The sequence below is a fragment of the Ceraceosorus guamensis genome, assembly GCF_003144195.1.
Source record: "Ceraceosorus guamensis strain MCA 4658 unplaced genomic scaffold IE81scaffold_59, whole genome shotgun sequence".
Classification (NCBI taxonomy): Eukaryota; Fungi; Basidiomycota; class Exobasidiomycetes; order Ceraceosorales; family Ceraceosoraceae; genus Ceraceosorus; species Ceraceosorus guamensis.
Window position 1 is genome coordinate 18,540 of NW_020290054.1, and position 15,741 is coordinate 34,280.

Consider the following 15,741-nt stretch of genomic DNA (forward strand, 5'->3'; position numbering starts at 1 on the left):
GCGACTCGTGACTCTGACTGGTCCCATGCAATCTGAATTCAACTACAGCTGTACGCACACCGGTTCTCCGCCGGCTCGACGTTGTACACCAACCCAACACGCGGGACAGGCAGACTTCCACACAGCACATGCCTTCACAATTGTGATCGTCCAAGATTGGCGGCAGTGAACCTGAGGTCCAGCTTGTCTATAAGCTGGGATGCTGCTAGTGCAAGCTTCGGTGGTCAGATGCCAAAGTCACAACGTGAGGGCGTGATGCCGAACATGTTATGCGCGCTTCAGCACCATCGTAAAAGTGCAATATATGATGTGAGCACTCGTGGTGGTGGCATCTCTTTTGACCGCCTTGACACCGTGTTTTGGGGAAATCGATGAAAGCACTGCAAAGTTGGCTCTGAGGATGGATGGCACGGCCGTGACCACCAGCTGGTTACGGCAGTGAGCAGCCAGCCAGCAGCTTCACATCGGCAGTCAGCTTCCGCAAACCGTGAGCCGCATGTGTGAATTGTGGTAATGAGCGAATACAAACCGCGTCCGCGTCGCTTACAAGAGGTTGCGCGCCGTGCATGACGAGATGCGATTAGAGCTCTTCATCAGCCCTTAACCCGCGAATGGTGAATCAGACGCTCTTGCTTTGACTCCACACATCGCTCACACTCGTATATACGTACACAAGGCTGTGTTCTCGTTGCTGTTCTCCGCTTCGAAAGTCCTTTGCTCCTACCGCTCGTCGCGGCATTGAGCGGACTTGGCAGCTCTCAAGCTCTGACCGAGTGGATTTCGCTCCTTATTCTTAATCACTCTCCTTCTCCCCACAACGACATCATCCGCTATGCCCTCCTGGCGTAGATCTAGCAATCGCTCGAGCGGCAGCGCCAGCGGCAGTACAGGCACACCAACTGACTCTCCGTCTCCATCGGCAGGGACGAGCGTCACGTCCTCGCCTTCGCCAAGCATGCGTAAGCGCTGGTCCTTGACACCGAGCAAAAACCGCGAAGCAGCCACAGAGCTCGCCACATCTGCATCCCCAAGTCCCGGATCGCGCATTGTCAGCGCTGCCGGAAAGGGAGTGCCCACAGTCAGTGTTTCTCCACCTGAAGCTGCCAATGATGCGACCAGCAACAGCACAGATTCGAATGACTCCAGCTCGCCGTCTCATCAAAGAGGACGATCCTCAAAAGACAGCCCTTCTTCATCCTCTAGCTCTCCGAGCGACGAGCTAGGCAGTCAGCCTCCCAGCATGACGACGGGCAGCACATCCGCCAGTATAGAGAGCTTGGAGAGCATTCAAGATCTGCACCAGAGGTCTGTTGCCAAAGCAGCTCTCATCGCGGCCGCCGCTTCTGGTGGAACAAACAAGCTGTCAGGTGGTGTTTTGAGCACTCCAGCCGGCAACGTCGTCATTGGCGCTGGTCTTGGCGCAGCTGCTGCGGCCGAGGCTCCCACATCCCACTCCAGCAGCGCAGATGGCTCCACGCTAGTGCACTCAGAGTTCGGATACTGCGCGAACCCTGCTTTCAGGTACGAGTCTTCACACAAGAATGGGTCTCTTCCAAGCCCACATGAAGAGGAACCGCCATACTATACGGTCCTGACCACCTACCTCTCGTATGCTATCCTCATCGTCGTGGGTCACATTCGAGACTTTCTCGAAAAGCGCTTCTACCCTTCGACCTTTACTCATCTCGTAGAGATCAACGGCTATGCTCCTTTGAACTCCGACTTTGACAGCTTCTACACGCGTAGACTCAAGCATCGTCTAGAAGATTGCTTTGCCAGACCGGTCACGGGCGTGTGCGGCAGAACCGTCACTCTGCTCGATCGCACTTCCCAAAATGCTTTTGATACATTCGAGCTCACCGGCGAAAAGACTCGCTGTCTCAACGTATCAGCATACAACTATCTGGGATTTGCTCAGAGTCACGGCGCCTGCGCAGACGCTGTAGAAAGGTGCTTGAATACGTACGGCGTAAGCAGCTATGGGTCGAGGTTGGGTGTGGGCGCACTCGATCTGCAAGCCCAAGCAGAGAAGCTGGTAGCTCAATTCGTGGGCAAGCAAGATTGCTGTGTGGTATCGATGGGATTCGCCACCAACAGCACAACTATCCCTGCCATTGCTGGCCCAGGCGCGCTCATCATCTCGGACGAGTACAATCATTCTTCTATCAGATTTGGTGCCAGACTTACGGGGGCAGCTATCAGACAGTACAAGCACAACGACATGGAGGACTTGGAACATTTGCTGAGAGAGTGCATCTCTCAAGGTATGCCTCGCACGCACAGACCATGGAAGAAGATTTTCTTGATGGTGGAAGGCTTGTATTCGATGGAAGGCACACTTGTCAACCTGCCAAAAGTGCTGGAGCTCAAGGACCGTTACAAAGTGAGTTGTGCATCGGCTTCTCAGCATACTTGAAGCTTTGGCGACTGATTCCAAAGTGTTACGTCGACTGCGCGTGTCGTGCAGTTCTACCTCTATATCGACGAGGCTCACTCTATCGGTGCTATAGGACCTCGCGGTCGAGGAGTCTGCGACTACTTTGGTGTCGACCCGGCGCGCGTTGATATTCTGATGGGTACATTCACTAAATCGTTCGGAGCTGCTGGAGGATACATCTGCGGGGACAAGAGCATCATCGATAGGGTCAGGTTGGCTAACCACGCCAACGTATACGGAGAGACGTTGAGTCCTCCTGTTCTGACCCAGATCATCTCCTCCATGGCTGGCATCATGGGCGTGGGCAATGCTGCGCACGAGATGGCGCTTTTGCCCTCCTTCGTTCACCTGCCTCCCCGATTGCTCGACGGCTCCGAAGGTCGCGAGCGATTGCGAAGACTGGCTTTCAATGCTCGATACTTATCCAGTGGGCTCAGGAAACTGGGCTTCATCGTCTACGGTCATCGCGACAGTCCTATCGTTCCGCTGCTCATCTTCAACCCAGCCAAGATGCAAATGTTTAGCCGAATGATGCTCGATCGGTCTTCCTCCGTGCCACCTTCCAGGCGTTTGGCAGCGTCGGAGAAGGATCTTTCTTCACGGGAATTGGCAAGGCTCAACGACCCGGCTTCTGCTGAGGCGCTGCACGACGATGGCACGTTCAGCCGACCACCCATCGTAGTCGTCGTGGTGGCTTACCCAGCCACACCTCTAATCTCATCCAGAGTCAGGTTCTGCGTGTCCGCAAGCCACACGAAGAGCGACATCGACGATGTGCTACGTGCTTCCGATGAGATTGGAGAGGCGCTGCACATGAAGATTGGAACTGGCGCACCTGGACGTAGGTGGACCATTGATGAAGTCACCAGTCGCAGCCTGGAATTGGTGCACTGGAACGGCACGGATGCCATCTAGAGCGAGCGGGAGTAAAGATCGCCCGAACAGCCAGCGAGCTTCGTGCACATAGCCCCCCTCTTTCGGTCGGACCCTTCGTCCGTCGCGTCGGCTGATTGGAGCATCACATCATCCTCACGTGTACCTTTCCTCTTCTCTCTTCTCTCTCCTTTCACCGTTCCGATGTCTTGCCTCGCAATGCAGCAGCATGTATCAAGCGGACCGAGGGTGCTTCAAGAATAATGTGTGATTTGACCAGGGCTATAGTACAACGCTCGGAGGTGACTCAATTCTGCAGTCTCCTCCGAATAAAGTCACGGGTCGGCTCATCACTGTCATGGCAGCGCGGTGAAGTAGCAGCGTCGTGTCAGCAAGCTTGCTTAAAAATAAAACAAAAAGGAAAACGAGAAAGATCATGCGAGCTATCTGATCCGCCTTGACGCAGACGAGTAGACGGTCATTCTACCAAGTCTCGATGCTGTGCAACTCACCCTTCAGCAGCGACGAAGAATAATCTTTTCTGTTCATTTTGCCACAGCAGCACTCCGAGCTGAGAGGCGTAATCTCTGACCATTGCGAAATCGGCAAAGGACGAGAAATCTGCAAAGAGAGAGCCTGCGGAGGAGGGCGGGGGGAATGATTGTGGTGAGTGCGAGTCGGTGGTGAGGGGTCGTGCAAAGAGGTGCTTGACCGCTGAGCACTGGCTAGAGCCATGCGGATCATCCGTGGACATGTGGACCCACATACCTGATGAGGTGGTGACTCTATTCTTTTCCCGCTCCCACAGCCTGATCTGATCGGTGACCGTGACTGGCAAGACCGGATCCTGAACGAAAGAAAAAGAAACGGCATCTTTTTAGCAACAAAGTCATTGACGCCCCTTCCGAGCCTGCGAGCGACGCGAAGCGAAGATCGGCAGGCTGCACACTCACATTCTTGAGCATCTGTCCATGCGCGTGGTGCGTGAGGTATGCTATAATCTATCAGGCGCGAAGAAGGCGAGGGGAAAACGGCTCAGCTTCGCACCGCCCGCGCTATTCATTCGGCGCCGTCTCACCTGATCAGAGCTGATGCCGTTGCTCAGCGCGGCTTTGACGCTTTCTCTATTGATCGTCCCCATGATGAGGTTCGGGAAGCGGGCTTTAAGAGAGACGAAGAGGCTCAAGACGCTGATCCGCAAAGGATTGTCTGACGAGGCGAGAGGAATCATGTCAGCGTTCCTTTCCGAAGGTCCAAAGTGCCGCAACACAAGGCACCAGTTCGACTTACTGGTGTACGCATACACTCTATAATTCGTCTCCAGAATGACAAAACCTCTCTCCTCATCGCTGCCATGCCCACCGACCAGCGGGGTGGCGCTGCTGGTAAGCGTGGTGGCCAAACGTGTAGGATAGAACCTTCGCGAAGTGCTTTTCCTCTGATAGACTAGTCCGTAGTCCCTGAAATCTTGCAGCATGTGCAGCTGCGTCTCGGTGAAATCCTCGATGGAGTAGTCCTTGCCCAGTTGAAGATTTCCCAGCATGAAAATGAACGACAAGACTTCCACCAGATCCATATTTCTTGATTCTGCCATTGTGAGGTAGGAGAGCAAAAGGTCCCAAAGCTGCGTGTTCAGATCCTCCAGCAGGAATTGAAAGCCGAGCGAAGTGATGGAGAGGTCCGCATCGTCTGGTCTTTTGCTCGAGGCGTGCTGCATCAAGCCAGAAGCTCTGAGGAGGTAGAGCACAGGAGCACGCGGTACTTCTGCACCTCCACTGCCCACCATGTAGTGCAGTATTGCTTCCCATCTACTTCGAGCATACTCGTCCAGGTATTCCAGGTCCACTGCATTCTTGTCAGGCGTATCGCAAGCGACCCCGAAAGATCTATGATCGCCTCCTCCTATCAGTGCTCTTCTCATGCCGTCCCTAAACACTCCGTTGAGTTGATACTTTGCACCTTTGATCCGCACGATGTTGAGCGTGGACAAGCGGTCCATGCCTTCTTCGAATTTTCGTCTCGCTTCAGTCTCTCGCTTGATCCAAGCCTGAGCGTCCGAGACAGGCATGGTGGAGGAGGAGGATGCTTCTTCTCCCTCCAAGAAGAGCATAGACATGATTTGTTGTCGCGCAAGCATCGGTACCAATCTGAAGATGGCCAAGCAATTTGCTGGTCTTTGATACAGCCTATTGAGCGTTGTTTGAGCTTGGCGATCCAAGAAAGCATTGATCGTGTCCTGTCCTTGAGCTTGCGGTTGTGCGTGTATTAGTCTTTTGCTCGCTCCTCCGCCTCCCGCTTCGCTGGCCCCACCGCCGCGAGTTGGGGTGCTCAGCGCAGGCGTCGACATGACTTCTGGCTCGTGACGCGCTGCTCCTGAAGGCTGAGAATGATGCGCTACAAGTCGTCTGATTGTCTAAAAGACCAGCTGGAGGTCACCAGATACTCCCCACCTGTGCTGAAAAATGGTGAAATGGCCCGCCTCAGGTCCGTAGACAAAAGAGGTCCAGGTTGCCTTTGCAACGCGACAGGGAAGCTCTATGCACAACGCAACTCGGCCTCGCGCCTCTTTTGTCTTGAAACGAGACGCTCAAGCTGATTCGCTCGCAACGCAATCGTGTGGGGATGTAAAGGATCAGAAGCGAATCGGAGCGACGCACCACTTTCATATCGATGATTTCATGCCGGGTTACAAAGCGAAGCATCAAGGGTCCCTTCATACTGAACGCTTTCATAGACCTGTACTACGACGAAGCTGTCGAGCGTCCGCGGCCACCGCGGAGAAGCTAAGCCACACGACCCCGTGCAGCAGCAGCCAAAAGCGTTCAACCCGAGCTGAACCAACATCCGTTCATTCTCTAGAAGTATCTGTTCTCTCAAGCCTCACAATCACACTCACCCCCCCCCCTTCCAATCCTTCGAGCAACCCATAGCTAGGTCCACTGCTCTGACCTAATCAAACATGGAATCGATAGACAGTCAACGCCACTCACACTACTGGAGAGTGGATGCATGGACTTCACACCGCGCGAACCGCGTCGGCATTGTCGCTCGCTAGCAGACATTTCTGCAAAGCCAACGACCGACTGGGAGGCGCAGGCACCTGTCGAACCTTGATGCATGTATGCATGGTCCGATACTCGTGAGCGAAAGCGCATTTCAACTTGTTTCATTCTTTCTCGACTGGCATCATAGGTGTAGGGAGTACAGTAGTCGTGTGGACCGGCTCAAGAGGCGGCAGCGAGCTGAACGACGGGTAGAGGAACGCCATTCTTGAGAGCCGAGCGTTTGCCAGCTGCGACGTCCTTTTGAATCTGGGCAATCTCCAGCTGCTTCTCCTCGGCTCTCTCATCCTGAGGGTCGTCAGGGGTCCAGCTGAGGAAGTCGTTGGTGTAGTTTGGCTTAAAGTCCTGGGGAACAATGCCGAGTCTCTTGGAGTAATTGGTGACCTTGGTCCAGTCACGCGGCACATTGGCAGCGTCCGTAGACATGTAGACGAAGCATCGCTCAAAGATTCTCTCGTTCAGAGCAGTGTTCATCTCTGGTTTGAACCTCTTGTACTCTTCCCAAGCCTTTTGAGGGTTGGCGAATAATTGGTCGCTGGCACCCTTGACGGCCCGCAAGAACGCTCTCGCTTTCTCCGGAGCGCGCGCTAGGAATTCGTCATTGGCGAGGATGAGGATGGAGCAGAAGCAGCAGCACCCAAGCTCAGCCAAAGTGTCAATGCGCATCATCTGAACGTCAGTCGGGTCTCTGCCCTGCTCCTTCAGCCACTCCTCCAGCTCGACCTGGTTCACGCTCTCGATGCCAATACCTGATCACAACGTGGGCATCTCGTCAGCTGACAAGGACGCAAAGATACGCTGTCGACATTTCTCCAATTGTCCCCACTCACCGGCATCGATTTCACCACGCTTGATGGCGTCAACCATGTGCATACCTGTGCGAACCGCCGTGTAGTCGTCCGGGGACACTATGAACAAGCGATCACGATGGGCAAGGGCGTAAGCACATGCGCGCGGTCGGCACACATCACCCCTCTCTCCACTCACTGCCAAAGTGGCCAGTCAACTCGTCAAGCTGGATCTTGCCGAAGTGACCCTGTGCAAGTCAGATTGAGAGGGAACGTCAGCGTGCGATCTGCTAGTCCCATCGTGAGGTCCTCCTGCACTCACGACGTAGCCGACGCGCTTGCCCTTCAAGCTTTGGAAGGTACCATCGATGCCGGAGCCCTTGAGGTAAATGACACCAGTGAAAGGCTCCTGCATCAATGAGCCTGCATAAAGAAGACCATTGCGCGAGCGCCGTCAGCAATGCAACAATGCGCGCTTGTCCCTGCTCAGATGAGCACTGACCGATGGCGGTGACATCGTAACCCTTTGCCTTGGCAGCGATGGAGTGGATCATGGCCTTGGCGCCAAGGTCGACGTTGCCGGATCCAATCATACTGCAGGTTCAATGCATCGAGCGAGTCAGTTTAAGACCTCAAGTCGAACGCGCAGGCGTGATTGACTCACTCGGTAACATCGCTGGGGTCATTGGGCTCGAGCTGCAAGAATAGCCGGCGTCGGAACGGGATCAGGAAGGGCTCTCGATCATCAAGTAGCGAGGGCAACATGCTCACGATGGCAACCTCGATGCCCTCTTTCTGGAAGAGTCCCTGCTTTTGCGCCAGAAATACGGCGATGTGATAAGGCGTTGCCTTCCAATTGCTGATCACCAGAATGTCACGCAAAGGAGTAGCTTGAGCTTGTGGGACCCGAAGGAGCGAGAAACTCATGCGACTCACAGGAGGAAAGAGACCTTGTCAGTCTTGAGACCCATGGTGATGACAGAGAGTGGGGCGTCTAGGTAGGGTGTTGTATGCGTATGCTAGAGAGTCTCGAGAGACGATATGGCTGCACGGCGGGCACGAAGTGCTTCATCTCTAGGCTTTATATACATGTAGCCTTCTCGCCTAAAGGGGGGACGCTCTCACGATCTGGCGAGTTGGTCTGTGCTCCTCGATCTTGATTGGGCAGCAGGAAGGGAGGTCATGCGCCGGTCAAGTGTCACACGCACGCACTGCGTCAGTCGCAAATCGAGCACCGGAAGCTTTTGGGCGCAGCGTCAAGAGAGATTCCCAGCATGTGCTGAACGGCACACAAGTAGTGGTACAGTCAAAATACAGCTATAGGCCAGACATGACATGCAGTGCTCATCGGCAAAGCTTGGGGATGCTCAACAGGCAACACACAGCTCAGGTGCGCTCCAGCTCTGTTCGTGCACGTCCCTGATTGAGGCTCTCATGAGTGCAGCAGTGTAAGCTAGCGTATCGTCCCCAGCAAGGACCGTCGGAGTGTCTCGCTTGAACTCGATTGGTGATTAGGGAGATGCATACAAGTTTTTAAAGTATTCGTTCCTCCATCGACGCCTTAAGCAGCACTCCCCGAGGGCTGTGGAATTGCGACCTCGGGACTTGCCTCGATCCCGTTATAATGATGCTCGCCAGCAGCGCCATCACCATTTTGAACCACGAATCGTGAATGCCGCCAGCACAGCATCCCTCGAGCGTGTGAAGCACGAGCAAAGCCATACACAGCTCTCAGCATCGAGCCTTTGCACGGCGACTCCAGGTGCTCAGTCACATTTAATTCCACCCTGCAGCCAATGCATACCGCGTACGCTACGGTATGGGATCCAGCAATCTATGCATGAGTCAGAGCCAGAGTTGGTCAAGTTCAGGGTCGAGATGAAGCATGTGCTATGGGCTACGCCCGTTCAACCTCTGCTGCTGTTCGGCAAGGTATATCGCCCCATGCAAGATCTACGCCAATGATGCTTCAAGACTGGCAACGTGCCTCTCTCGATTGTAATCAGAGTACGAAAGTTGGAATAATGATATACAAGTCTCGGTGCATGGAGCGTCCATGCCGGTGCACGATACGGTGTATACGTGTACATTGTGGGCCACCTATAGCTGGCCAAAGAAGACTTGAGGGGGGGGGGACTCTGTCGGTTATCTCACCCCTGCTACATGTGCGCCACAAGACAGCAGGCGCAAACCGAGTCATCCGGTCGGGCGTCGCGATCGAGTCGGAGTGAGCTGCGAGGGTGAATCTGTGATCACAATCGTGAATGTCTGCATGACGGCTCCTGCGCTGTTCTCAATCAGAATCTGTCCCTCTCATCTCCCCCTCCCCCCTTCCTATATCGAGTGCCAGTCTCGGCGCTCGAGTCCAACAAGTCGTCGATCGCCGTCCTTGTTGCAAACAAAGGCTCCAACCAAATCGTGAACAAGCTGCGAATCGCAGCGAGGCCATCCGCGGTGCTGCTGCTGCTGCTTGCAACAAAAGCTTTCATCGGAAGGATTAGCAACTAAGCAGCATGCCTGCTGCACCCTGCATGCAGCACATGCGCGCGTCCGCGCTGACTGTCCGTGCGCGGTGCTCCGTGCGTGCGTGCGTGCGTGCGTGCGTGCGTGCAGCCTTGCTTCGACACCACTGAAGCTGCTGCTGCAGCCCAGCCCTCTCCTCTACAACAGGAGCTGCTTGGCTGGTACGTGCATGTACTGTACCTGCTATAGCTGCTCTGCGCTGACAAAGTTCTGACTTGGTCAACCCTAACGACGCTTAATTGTTATTGGTGAGCACCGTGTCGGCCAGGTGGGGTCTAAGGGTATACGGGTCCATCAGAGTCAACAATCCGATCAAGTCTACGAAATATTCGACATCGTTACGGCTTCATCAGAGGTGTAAGGTCTGCTGCGCGCTGCACGTGTGGGCTCAGGGCTCGTGGAGAGGGGACGCATGCAGCCAGCAGCAGGCGAACATCCATGCACCGGACCTCTTTGGCTCCACGCCTCCGTCTCCGCGCGTCGCGTACGTCGACCTTCTTTCTGCCTCTCCCTCTCCGACGCTTGGCAAGCTTCATCGTTGCCACCTTGATGAGATTTTGGCTTTGGGAGAAGCAAGGGCAGAGGAACAGCGAGCGCGTCAGCCACTTTCGTCTTTCGACTTTTGCCCACATGGAAACTCACACACCTCCTCTGCTCAAGTGCTGCTCTGCACCTTCTCCCTTGCCGGGTCTAGCTGATCCCTCTCCCCCTTCTCTCTTCTGCGTACAAGCTGCATTCGCATTCGAAAGAGCACGCGCACGCGCACGCACTAAGCACGCTTCATGCGCCAAGTCAAAAAAATGAACAGGTACTCACGACTCAAGACTGTAAAGCACGAAGGAAGATAAGTGATTGAGATCTAGCTGCTGCTGCTGCTACAGCAGATGTGGTGTCGCATGACCCTGCTGCATGCTCGTCGTCGCCCTTTTCTCACTCACCTTGTGCGATCAGGCAAACCCACCCCCCCCCAACCAATCACCGAACCAAACAACGCAGAACTTTTTCATTGTGATTTGGGCGTGTTTGCATGTGGCAGGCACACTTTCGAGAAAAGATTTCTTCAGCCAAGCCTCGATTTTCGCGAATATGTGTGCAATCTATTCACAACAGTCCCTCCCCCCACACCCCAGGCGCTTCAAAGCAGTCAGAGTCCGTCACATGAATCGTGAATCATGGAAGCCCTGCACAAGCATCTCCTTCGGATATGCTTCTCGGTACATCGTCTTGTTGTCAAGCAACCATTCATCCCCTCAGACCTAGCTGTACGGCCGCTTGAATTGAATCTTTCCCAAGCTTCGAGGCAGCTTATCCTTGCGCCAAGCCGTCGGCGGCGATGAGTCGCAGCTACAAGATTGTGCCATCGCCCTGCTCCCGTCCGCAATGATAGCTCGACGAAAGTCATCTTTTCTGCCTCATCTTTGAACGCGGGCCAGGACAGGCGTAGCGATCCAGTGCAATGCTATCAGATTACGCGGGACAAAGAAACAAACGCCTCGAGAAAGGGGCGGGCCGGAGGCAAGAGAGGGAGGTGGGTTGTGTGTGTGTGTATGAAGAGATGCGTGAACGTCGAGGACGCGCATGCAACGCTCAGGAACCGCAAGGGTGATGCAGCAATCCCGGAGCGATGCCTGGGCAGATGAGAAGCAGGGAGGCAGTCAAGAATGCGATGGGATGTACATGCTGAGATGCGTAACACGAGCCGGTACTGAGCGCAAGGCAGCACTTGATCGAAAAAGTCCTTGTTGTCGAATGCAGCGCACAAAAGTCCTAGTACGTACTGCCTCCATACTGTCCGGCAGGAGGGTAGCCGGATCCCTTCGATCCAAAGCCAGGTGCTAATCTGCCAGGGCTGTTGTTCCGGTTCGACGAATGACCACCGCTGAACGGGCTCTCGTGGGTGTTGATGGAGGCAGGACCCATGACGTCGACGTCTCCAGCCCCAATCAACGGGTCCTTGACTTCCCACACGCTTTGCTTACTGCCAACGGAGAACTCGAGATCCTCCTTCGTGATGGAGTCCCAATACTTGTACGTCATCATGACTGCAAATAGCAAGCAAAGCGTACCAAAAAAGGTCCCGTCAATGTAGTGCTTGACTTTGTCGCAGATCGTCGCGGAGAATCCGAACATGAGCACGCAAGCGGCAACGAAGGCCAGTGTACCGAATGTAATGTCTCCTAGCGGCCACCTGTCGTCGAGTGTTCGCAGGACCAAGATGATTTGCGAGATCACGTAGATCGCCACGCAGACGACCGGGAAAAGCAGCTGGACGACCCAGAGGCCGACTGTCTTTGTGGGTGACAAGCCGCCTACGGACTTGAAGGTGGCAAGCGCGACCAAAAAGCCGATCAGCCACAAGACCACGCAGGATATCCGCAAGAACCACAGGGATTTGGGAGTGCCGTCCTCTGCAAATTGGAAGCCAACAAAGCCGTTGATGAGCAGGCACCAATAGATTGCAGTGCCTAGTCCCACGTAGATGGCCGCAAACACCTGTTGCGCAAAGCGAGGAAGAGGACGTCAAAGTCGGCCCTGTCTCCCAAGCAAAGCTGCCCTGACTCACTGCATATGCGGTGCTGTAGGTGGGAATGATGGCCGAGTCCAGAAAGATGGCAAGGATTTCTGCCACCGCATATAGATAGAAGAAGAGAACAATCTCCTTCCTCCCTGTGGCAAGCCCAAAGTACAGGTGTGCATTAGCATTTGTGGCACAAACTCCAAGGGGCAGGCGCGGACCTGGGATATGGTCACGCTCAGCGCCGCTCCTCCGTCTCCCAGCACGTTGAGTGAGCGACACCTGACCTTGCCCCAAATCATTCTAAGTTGGAGGGCAACCGCTTGCGTGTGCAGAACCGTGAGACTCACCGACGGCAGTGTACTTGCTGCGGACGTGGTAAATCATGATCGCTGTCATGATGAGCGCAGCGATGTGCACAAAACATGTTGCTGCGAAGAGAGATGAAGTCGGTGCGACGTTTACTGTCAGCCTCCGCCCAAGCCGTACACAGAAGCAAGGTGTACCCGAGGCCCCGCTGTGAGGCAATCCAAGGGGCCAAAGATCCATCAGAGATGTGCGGATTGTCGTGGGGACTATGCCGCCAGACAGTAGCAACTTGCGACGGTCTTGCTAAGCATTCGAGCCAAATTGTCATCCGCGCACCTCGATGCTTGCTCCCTAGAAGCTTTCTTCGCGTTGCTCGAGACGTGATTGCGCGCACTCACCCGGTTGGAAAATGATGGTGTTGTTGATCTCGACATTCCTCGAGTAGCATTTCGGCTCCAATCCCAACTCGCTGCCCAACAAGGGACACACGATCAATGCTACCGTATCACAGATCTCATCATAGTTCCCAAAAGAGAGACCCATCTTCAGTAGTGATGGTGTAGGTCGTACACGGCGCAGTAGCCAGTAAGAGTGTGATGGTGGCGGATGCCCGATTCACCGCGACGTGGTCAGCGGAGCTTTGCCGTTCCCAGACTGAATTGAAGAGGTGCACTTGTTTGAATGCTATTTTCGAATGTGGACGCTGGTGATCCTGAGGCCAAGGAACCGATACGAGTGTCGTGAAAGATCAAGCGAAGGGTGGGATGTCGGGTATACGATCAGCTGAGCTGCTCAAATTTGGTCAGGGAAGGTGCGTTGAGGACTTGCGTGACTCGGATTGGACCTAAACCCGAGCGAGCAGTGGTCGACGGCGCAATTGAGGTCAAGATGTGGCTGTTGGGCGATTCCGATGAGGTATGGAAGGTGAAGAGGTGATGTTTGGACGAGAATCGAATCGCTCGCCACGAAGCTCGCGTCTCGTGGTACCAAGCACCGCGTCCATTAGCCGAGAAATGTCCACCGAGCCGCCTGCTGCTGTGCAAGATTGCGCCTAAAGGCATCACACCGCAGAAGGGCGCGCGCGCGCCCGCTTAGGGGGAGAACGTCGCCGCGGCACGACGGCCTTGCGCGCCGTTCATCAGCACAGCATGCACAGCACAAGGCCACTCACGACTGACTCGTGACTGCAGATGAGCTAGGACGAGAAGAGGCCCCGGCATGCGACGCGCGCTGACGCTTTGCATCGAAGAGCGAACCCTGCCGCTTGCGCCAGGTGCTTCACCATGCAGCAAGCATCGTCTCCAAGGCGAACTTTTTGCCTCAGCTCTGCTGCTGCATGGATGTATGTAGATTCACATTCGTGACTTGCCATGCATGCATCAGCAGCAGCTGTGTTTGCCAATCAACGGACTTATTAGACTCTTCTCTCTTCTGATTTTTTGACTCACGACTGTAGGTACCATCGTACCGCTACGCTACGTTGCGCTAGGCCGCTCACCGCCAACTGAGCACGCTCTGATGCTTCTTCCAACGTCAACATCGTCACGAATCGTGGGTCAATTACTAAAGAGCTTCGCTTGATATCAGATGCGCCATATCGGATGGACCTTCATCGAGCTCGAGAGGCATCCCAGCTCATTTTTGATACTTTTGGTGCGTGTCCTCAGCTTGTGCGACACCACTCTTGACTGGGCCGGGCGTGATTCATGATCAAGTTGTGAATACAAGTCATGATCAAGTTGTGAATATAACGCCACGCTCACAAGCGCGAGGAACGTTCAAATTCAAAGAGCGATGTAGCGGATGAAAGTGTAGAGCACAATACAAGCAGCCGAAGGGTTATCTGTCTCGCTCAGCACGGGCAACGAACACGGCACATAGCACGAAAGATGCTTCCTTCCGAAATACTCTTCTCCATCGGCGTCATCCCACGTGGTTCTCGTGCACGAAATGTCAGTCTGCAAATTCCTTGAAAGAAGTTGGAAGGCGAAGCAGGTAGCCTCCGATCCAGCGACCTGTGCGAAGCGCATAAGTGTTTCGATGAGATCACGAATGGCGGCAAGGAGCGAGGCACAGAAGCAGTCAGAGAGCATTAATGCTCTTCGAAAGGGACGGATGCTCACCGAAAATGATGTTGACCCAGTTCGAAATGGTGACGGGGATGCCTGCGAGGATGACATCAGCGTGATCCAACAATCTGAGCATCTGCGATGACCGCGATAGCAGCGGCAGATATGTCAGTCGCGAGTATAAAATGCACCTTCAGGTATTTGCTTGCATGCCAGCCTCACCTGGAAGGGGTTAGGCGGTCGGCCAGCGAGAGTCACAGATGACAAGTAGCCATACTGAAAGCATAGAGATGTTATTCAGCGCACAACTCTTGTTGCTCTGGGATCGGCAGCTGATCCTACTCAGCAAACAAAGTGAAAGACTCACAAAGTTGTGCACAAAGGTCTCGTCGAATCCAGGATTGTCTCCGCCCTTGACAGTGATGTGGACAACTAGATCCTCTCCACTTGCCTCGTCAGACCAGAACGTGTGAGGTCGCCAGGGAGGAATGTTTACAGTCTCGCCTGCTTTCAGGATACCTGTGCGACCGTCGATCAGATAAGCGAGGATGCCGGACTGCACTGCGAAAGTCTCGGTCTGAAAGCGATGCACTGCAAAATGGGAGGAGTCGGTCCAGCTATCCATGAGCCACTACCATGACGCATACACTCGGTAAACCTCTGAAGAACCGAGAGGCGAGTGCTTGCAATTCACCGTGGTAAGGAGGTGTAGCGGTACTCTTCCTTCCTGCACCCGTATGCGGACTGCCCTTCTTGAAACGCTGGCCTGAAGTGAAGCTCCTGCCATCATCTTTGACGAGCCATGTCTGCAGATCGCCGTCGAAGAAGTGCCAAGCACCTGTGCTGTCGACGTGTGGTCTCTGCAATGGCTTCTCAACAGTCGTCAATGTGTACGCGATGTCACGTCAGCGTTGAGAGACAGCCTGGCAAGATGACAGATGCAGTCTCACCATGATGAGTCGATGTCACGCTAAGCGTCTGCAAAGCAAGCCCGACAAAATCTGGATGGTTGCAGGATGAAACGATAAGGTGCTATGACCGACTCGGCTCTGTTCAGCCGTGATATTTGATAAGCTGGGAATGAGTGGCCAAGCCCAGTCACGAGTGCACGGTGAAAGACAAATCAATGCCAAGTCATAGTCCAGTGAGTGGAGAGCGAGCGAGC

The 15,741-nt window shown here is 54.5% G+C and overlaps 7 protein-coding genes across 7 annotated transcripts; 3 read left to right on the forward strand and 4 right to left on the reverse strand.

Annotated features, from left to right (window-relative positions):
* The first annotated feature begins 604 nt into the window (after nucleotides 1-604).
* IE81DRAFT_325289 (PLP-dependent transferase) lies at nucleotides 605-3,593 on the forward strand. Its single transcript, XM_025514470.1, has 2 exons — nucleotides 605-2,383; nucleotides 2,468-3,593. Exons 1-2 carry the CDS (start codon nucleotides 833-835, stop codon nucleotides 3,350-3,352), a joined length of 2,436 nt encoding a protein of 811 aa, XP_025367849.1. The 5' UTR covers nucleotides 605-832; the 3' UTR covers nucleotides 3,353-3,593.
* Nucleotides 3,366-5,751, reverse strand: IE81DRAFT_205201 (putative TFB2-TFIIH subunit). The gene is made up of 6 exons (XM_025510921.1): nucleotides 4,601-5,751; nucleotides 4,389-4,519; nucleotides 4,264-4,311; nucleotides 4,079-4,157; nucleotides 3,823-3,946; nucleotides 3,366-3,663 (listed from the first exon to the last, which is right to left on the reverse strand). The coding sequence occupies exons 1-6, from the start codon at nucleotides 5,655-5,657 to the stop codon at nucleotides 3,618-3,620; spliced, it is 1,485 nt and encodes a 494-aa protein (XP_025367850.1). The 5' UTR covers nucleotides 5,658-5,751; the 3' UTR covers nucleotides 3,366-3,617.
* A 783-nt stretch (nucleotides 5,752-6,534) lies between these two features.
* IE81DRAFT_338018 (NMT1-domain-containing protein) lies at nucleotides 6,535-8,428 on the reverse strand (the record flags this gene model as incomplete). The annotated part of the gene is made up of 9 exons (XM_025515527.1): nucleotides 8,097-8,428; nucleotides 7,932-8,019; nucleotides 7,825-7,856; nucleotides 7,663-7,754; nucleotides 7,483-7,583; nucleotides 7,360-7,408; nucleotides 7,203-7,280; nucleotides 6,610-7,121; nucleotides 6,535-6,552 (listed from the first exon to the last, which is right to left on the reverse strand). The coding sequence occupies exons 1-9, from the start codon at nucleotides 8,129-8,131 to the stop codon at nucleotides 6,535-6,537; spliced, it is 1,005 nt and encodes a 334-aa protein (XP_025367851.1). The 5' UTR covers nucleotides 8,132-8,428.
* A 1,527-nt stretch (nucleotides 8,429-9,955) lies between these two features.
* On the forward strand, nucleotides 9,956-10,657 carry IE81DRAFT_205318 (hypothetical protein). The gene has a single exon (XM_025510922.1). The coding sequence runs from the start codon at nucleotides 10,122-10,124 to the stop codon at nucleotides 10,485-10,487; it is 366 nt and encodes a 121-aa protein (XP_025367852.1). The 5' UTR covers nucleotides 9,956-10,121; the 3' UTR covers nucleotides 10,488-10,657.
* On the forward strand, nucleotides 10,447-11,093 carry IE81DRAFT_205329 (hypothetical protein). Its single transcript, XM_025510923.1, has one exon. The coding sequence runs from the start codon at nucleotides 10,593-10,595 to the stop codon at nucleotides 10,941-10,943; it is 351 nt and encodes a 116-aa protein (XP_025367853.1). The 5' UTR covers nucleotides 10,447-10,592; the 3' UTR covers nucleotides 10,944-11,093.
* A 37-nt stretch (nucleotides 11,094-11,130) lies between these two features.
* IE81DRAFT_325290 (hypothetical protein) lies at nucleotides 11,131-13,489 on the reverse strand. Its single transcript, XM_025514471.1, has 4 exons — nucleotides 12,906-13,489; nucleotides 12,549-12,629; nucleotides 12,247-12,350; nucleotides 11,131-12,176 (listed from the first exon to the last, which is right to left on the reverse strand). Exons 1-4 carry the CDS (start codon nucleotides 13,048-13,050, stop codon nucleotides 11,451-11,453), a joined length of 1,056 nt encoding a protein of 351 aa, XP_025367854.1. The 5' UTR covers nucleotides 13,051-13,489; the 3' UTR covers nucleotides 11,131-11,450.
* Nucleotides 13,490-14,252: 763 nt separating this feature from the next.
* On the reverse strand, nucleotides 14,253-15,666 carry IE81DRAFT_325292 (hypothetical protein). Its single transcript, XM_025514472.1, has 6 exons — nucleotides 15,527-15,666; nucleotides 15,271-15,445; nucleotides 14,944-15,167; nucleotides 14,799-14,852; nucleotides 14,631-14,712; nucleotides 14,253-14,522 (listed from the first exon to the last, which is right to left on the reverse strand). Exons 1-6 carry the CDS (start codon nucleotides 15,527-15,529, stop codon nucleotides 14,461-14,463), a joined length of 600 nt encoding a protein of 199 aa, XP_025367855.1. The 5' UTR covers nucleotides 15,530-15,666; the 3' UTR covers nucleotides 14,253-14,460.
* Nucleotides 15,667-15,741: the final 75 nt, after the last annotated feature.

Excerpts from the sequence above, each read along its gene's own strand:
- IE81DRAFT_325290 (XM_025514471.1), bottom strand. The coding sequence starts at position 13,050 with ATGGGTCTCTCTTTTGGGAACTATGATGAGATCTGTGATACGGTAGCA. Across the intron at positions 12,351-12,548 it reads CAGCAAGTACACTGCCGTCG|GGAGGAAGGAGATTGTTCTC; the intron begins GTGAGTCTCACG and ends GGCTTGCCACAG. Across the intron at positions 12,177-12,246 it reads CCTACAGCACCGCATATGCA|GTGTTTGCGGCCATCTACGT; the intron begins GTGAGTCAGGGC and ends TTTGCGCAACAG.
- IE81DRAFT_325292 (XM_025514472.1), bottom strand. Across the intron at positions 15,168-15,270 it reads CGCTACACCTCCTTACCACG|TGCATCGCTTTCAGACCGAG; the intron begins GTGAATTGCAAG and ends CCCATTTTGCAG. Across the intron at positions 14,523-14,630 it reads CTGGGTCAACATCATTTTCG|GTCGCTGGATCGGAGGCTAC; the intron begins GTGAGCATCCGT and ends CGCTTCGCACAG.
- IE81DRAFT_205329 (XM_025510923.1), top strand. The coding sequence starts at position 10,593 with ATGCTCGTCGTCGCCCTTTTCTCACTCACCTTGTGCGATCAGGCAAAC.
- IE81DRAFT_205201 (XM_025510921.1), bottom strand. The coding sequence starts at position 5,657 with ATGTCGACGCCTGCGCTGAGCACCCCAACTCGCGGCGGTGGGGCCAGC. Across the intron at positions 4,520-4,600 it reads TAGAGTGTATGCGTACACCA|ACAATCCTTTGCGGATCAGC; the intron begins GTAAGTCGAACT and ends TCGCCTCGTCAG. Across the intron at positions 4,158-4,263 it reads ATGGACAGATGCTCAAGAAT|GATCCGGTCTTGCCAGTCAC; the intron begins GTGAGTGTGCAG and ends TCTTTCGTTCAG.
- IE81DRAFT_205318 (XM_025510922.1), top strand. The coding sequence starts at position 10,122 with ATGCACCGGACCTCTTTGGCTCCACGCCTCCGTCTCCGCGCGTCGCGT.
- IE81DRAFT_325289 (XM_025514470.1), top strand. The coding sequence starts at position 833 with ATGCCCTCCTGGCGTAGATCTAGCAATCGCTCGAGCGGCAGCGCCAGC. Across the intron at positions 2,384-2,467 it reads AGCTCAAGGACCGTTACAAA|TTCTACCTCTATATCGACGA; the intron begins GTGAGTTGTGCA and ends CGTGTCGTGCAG.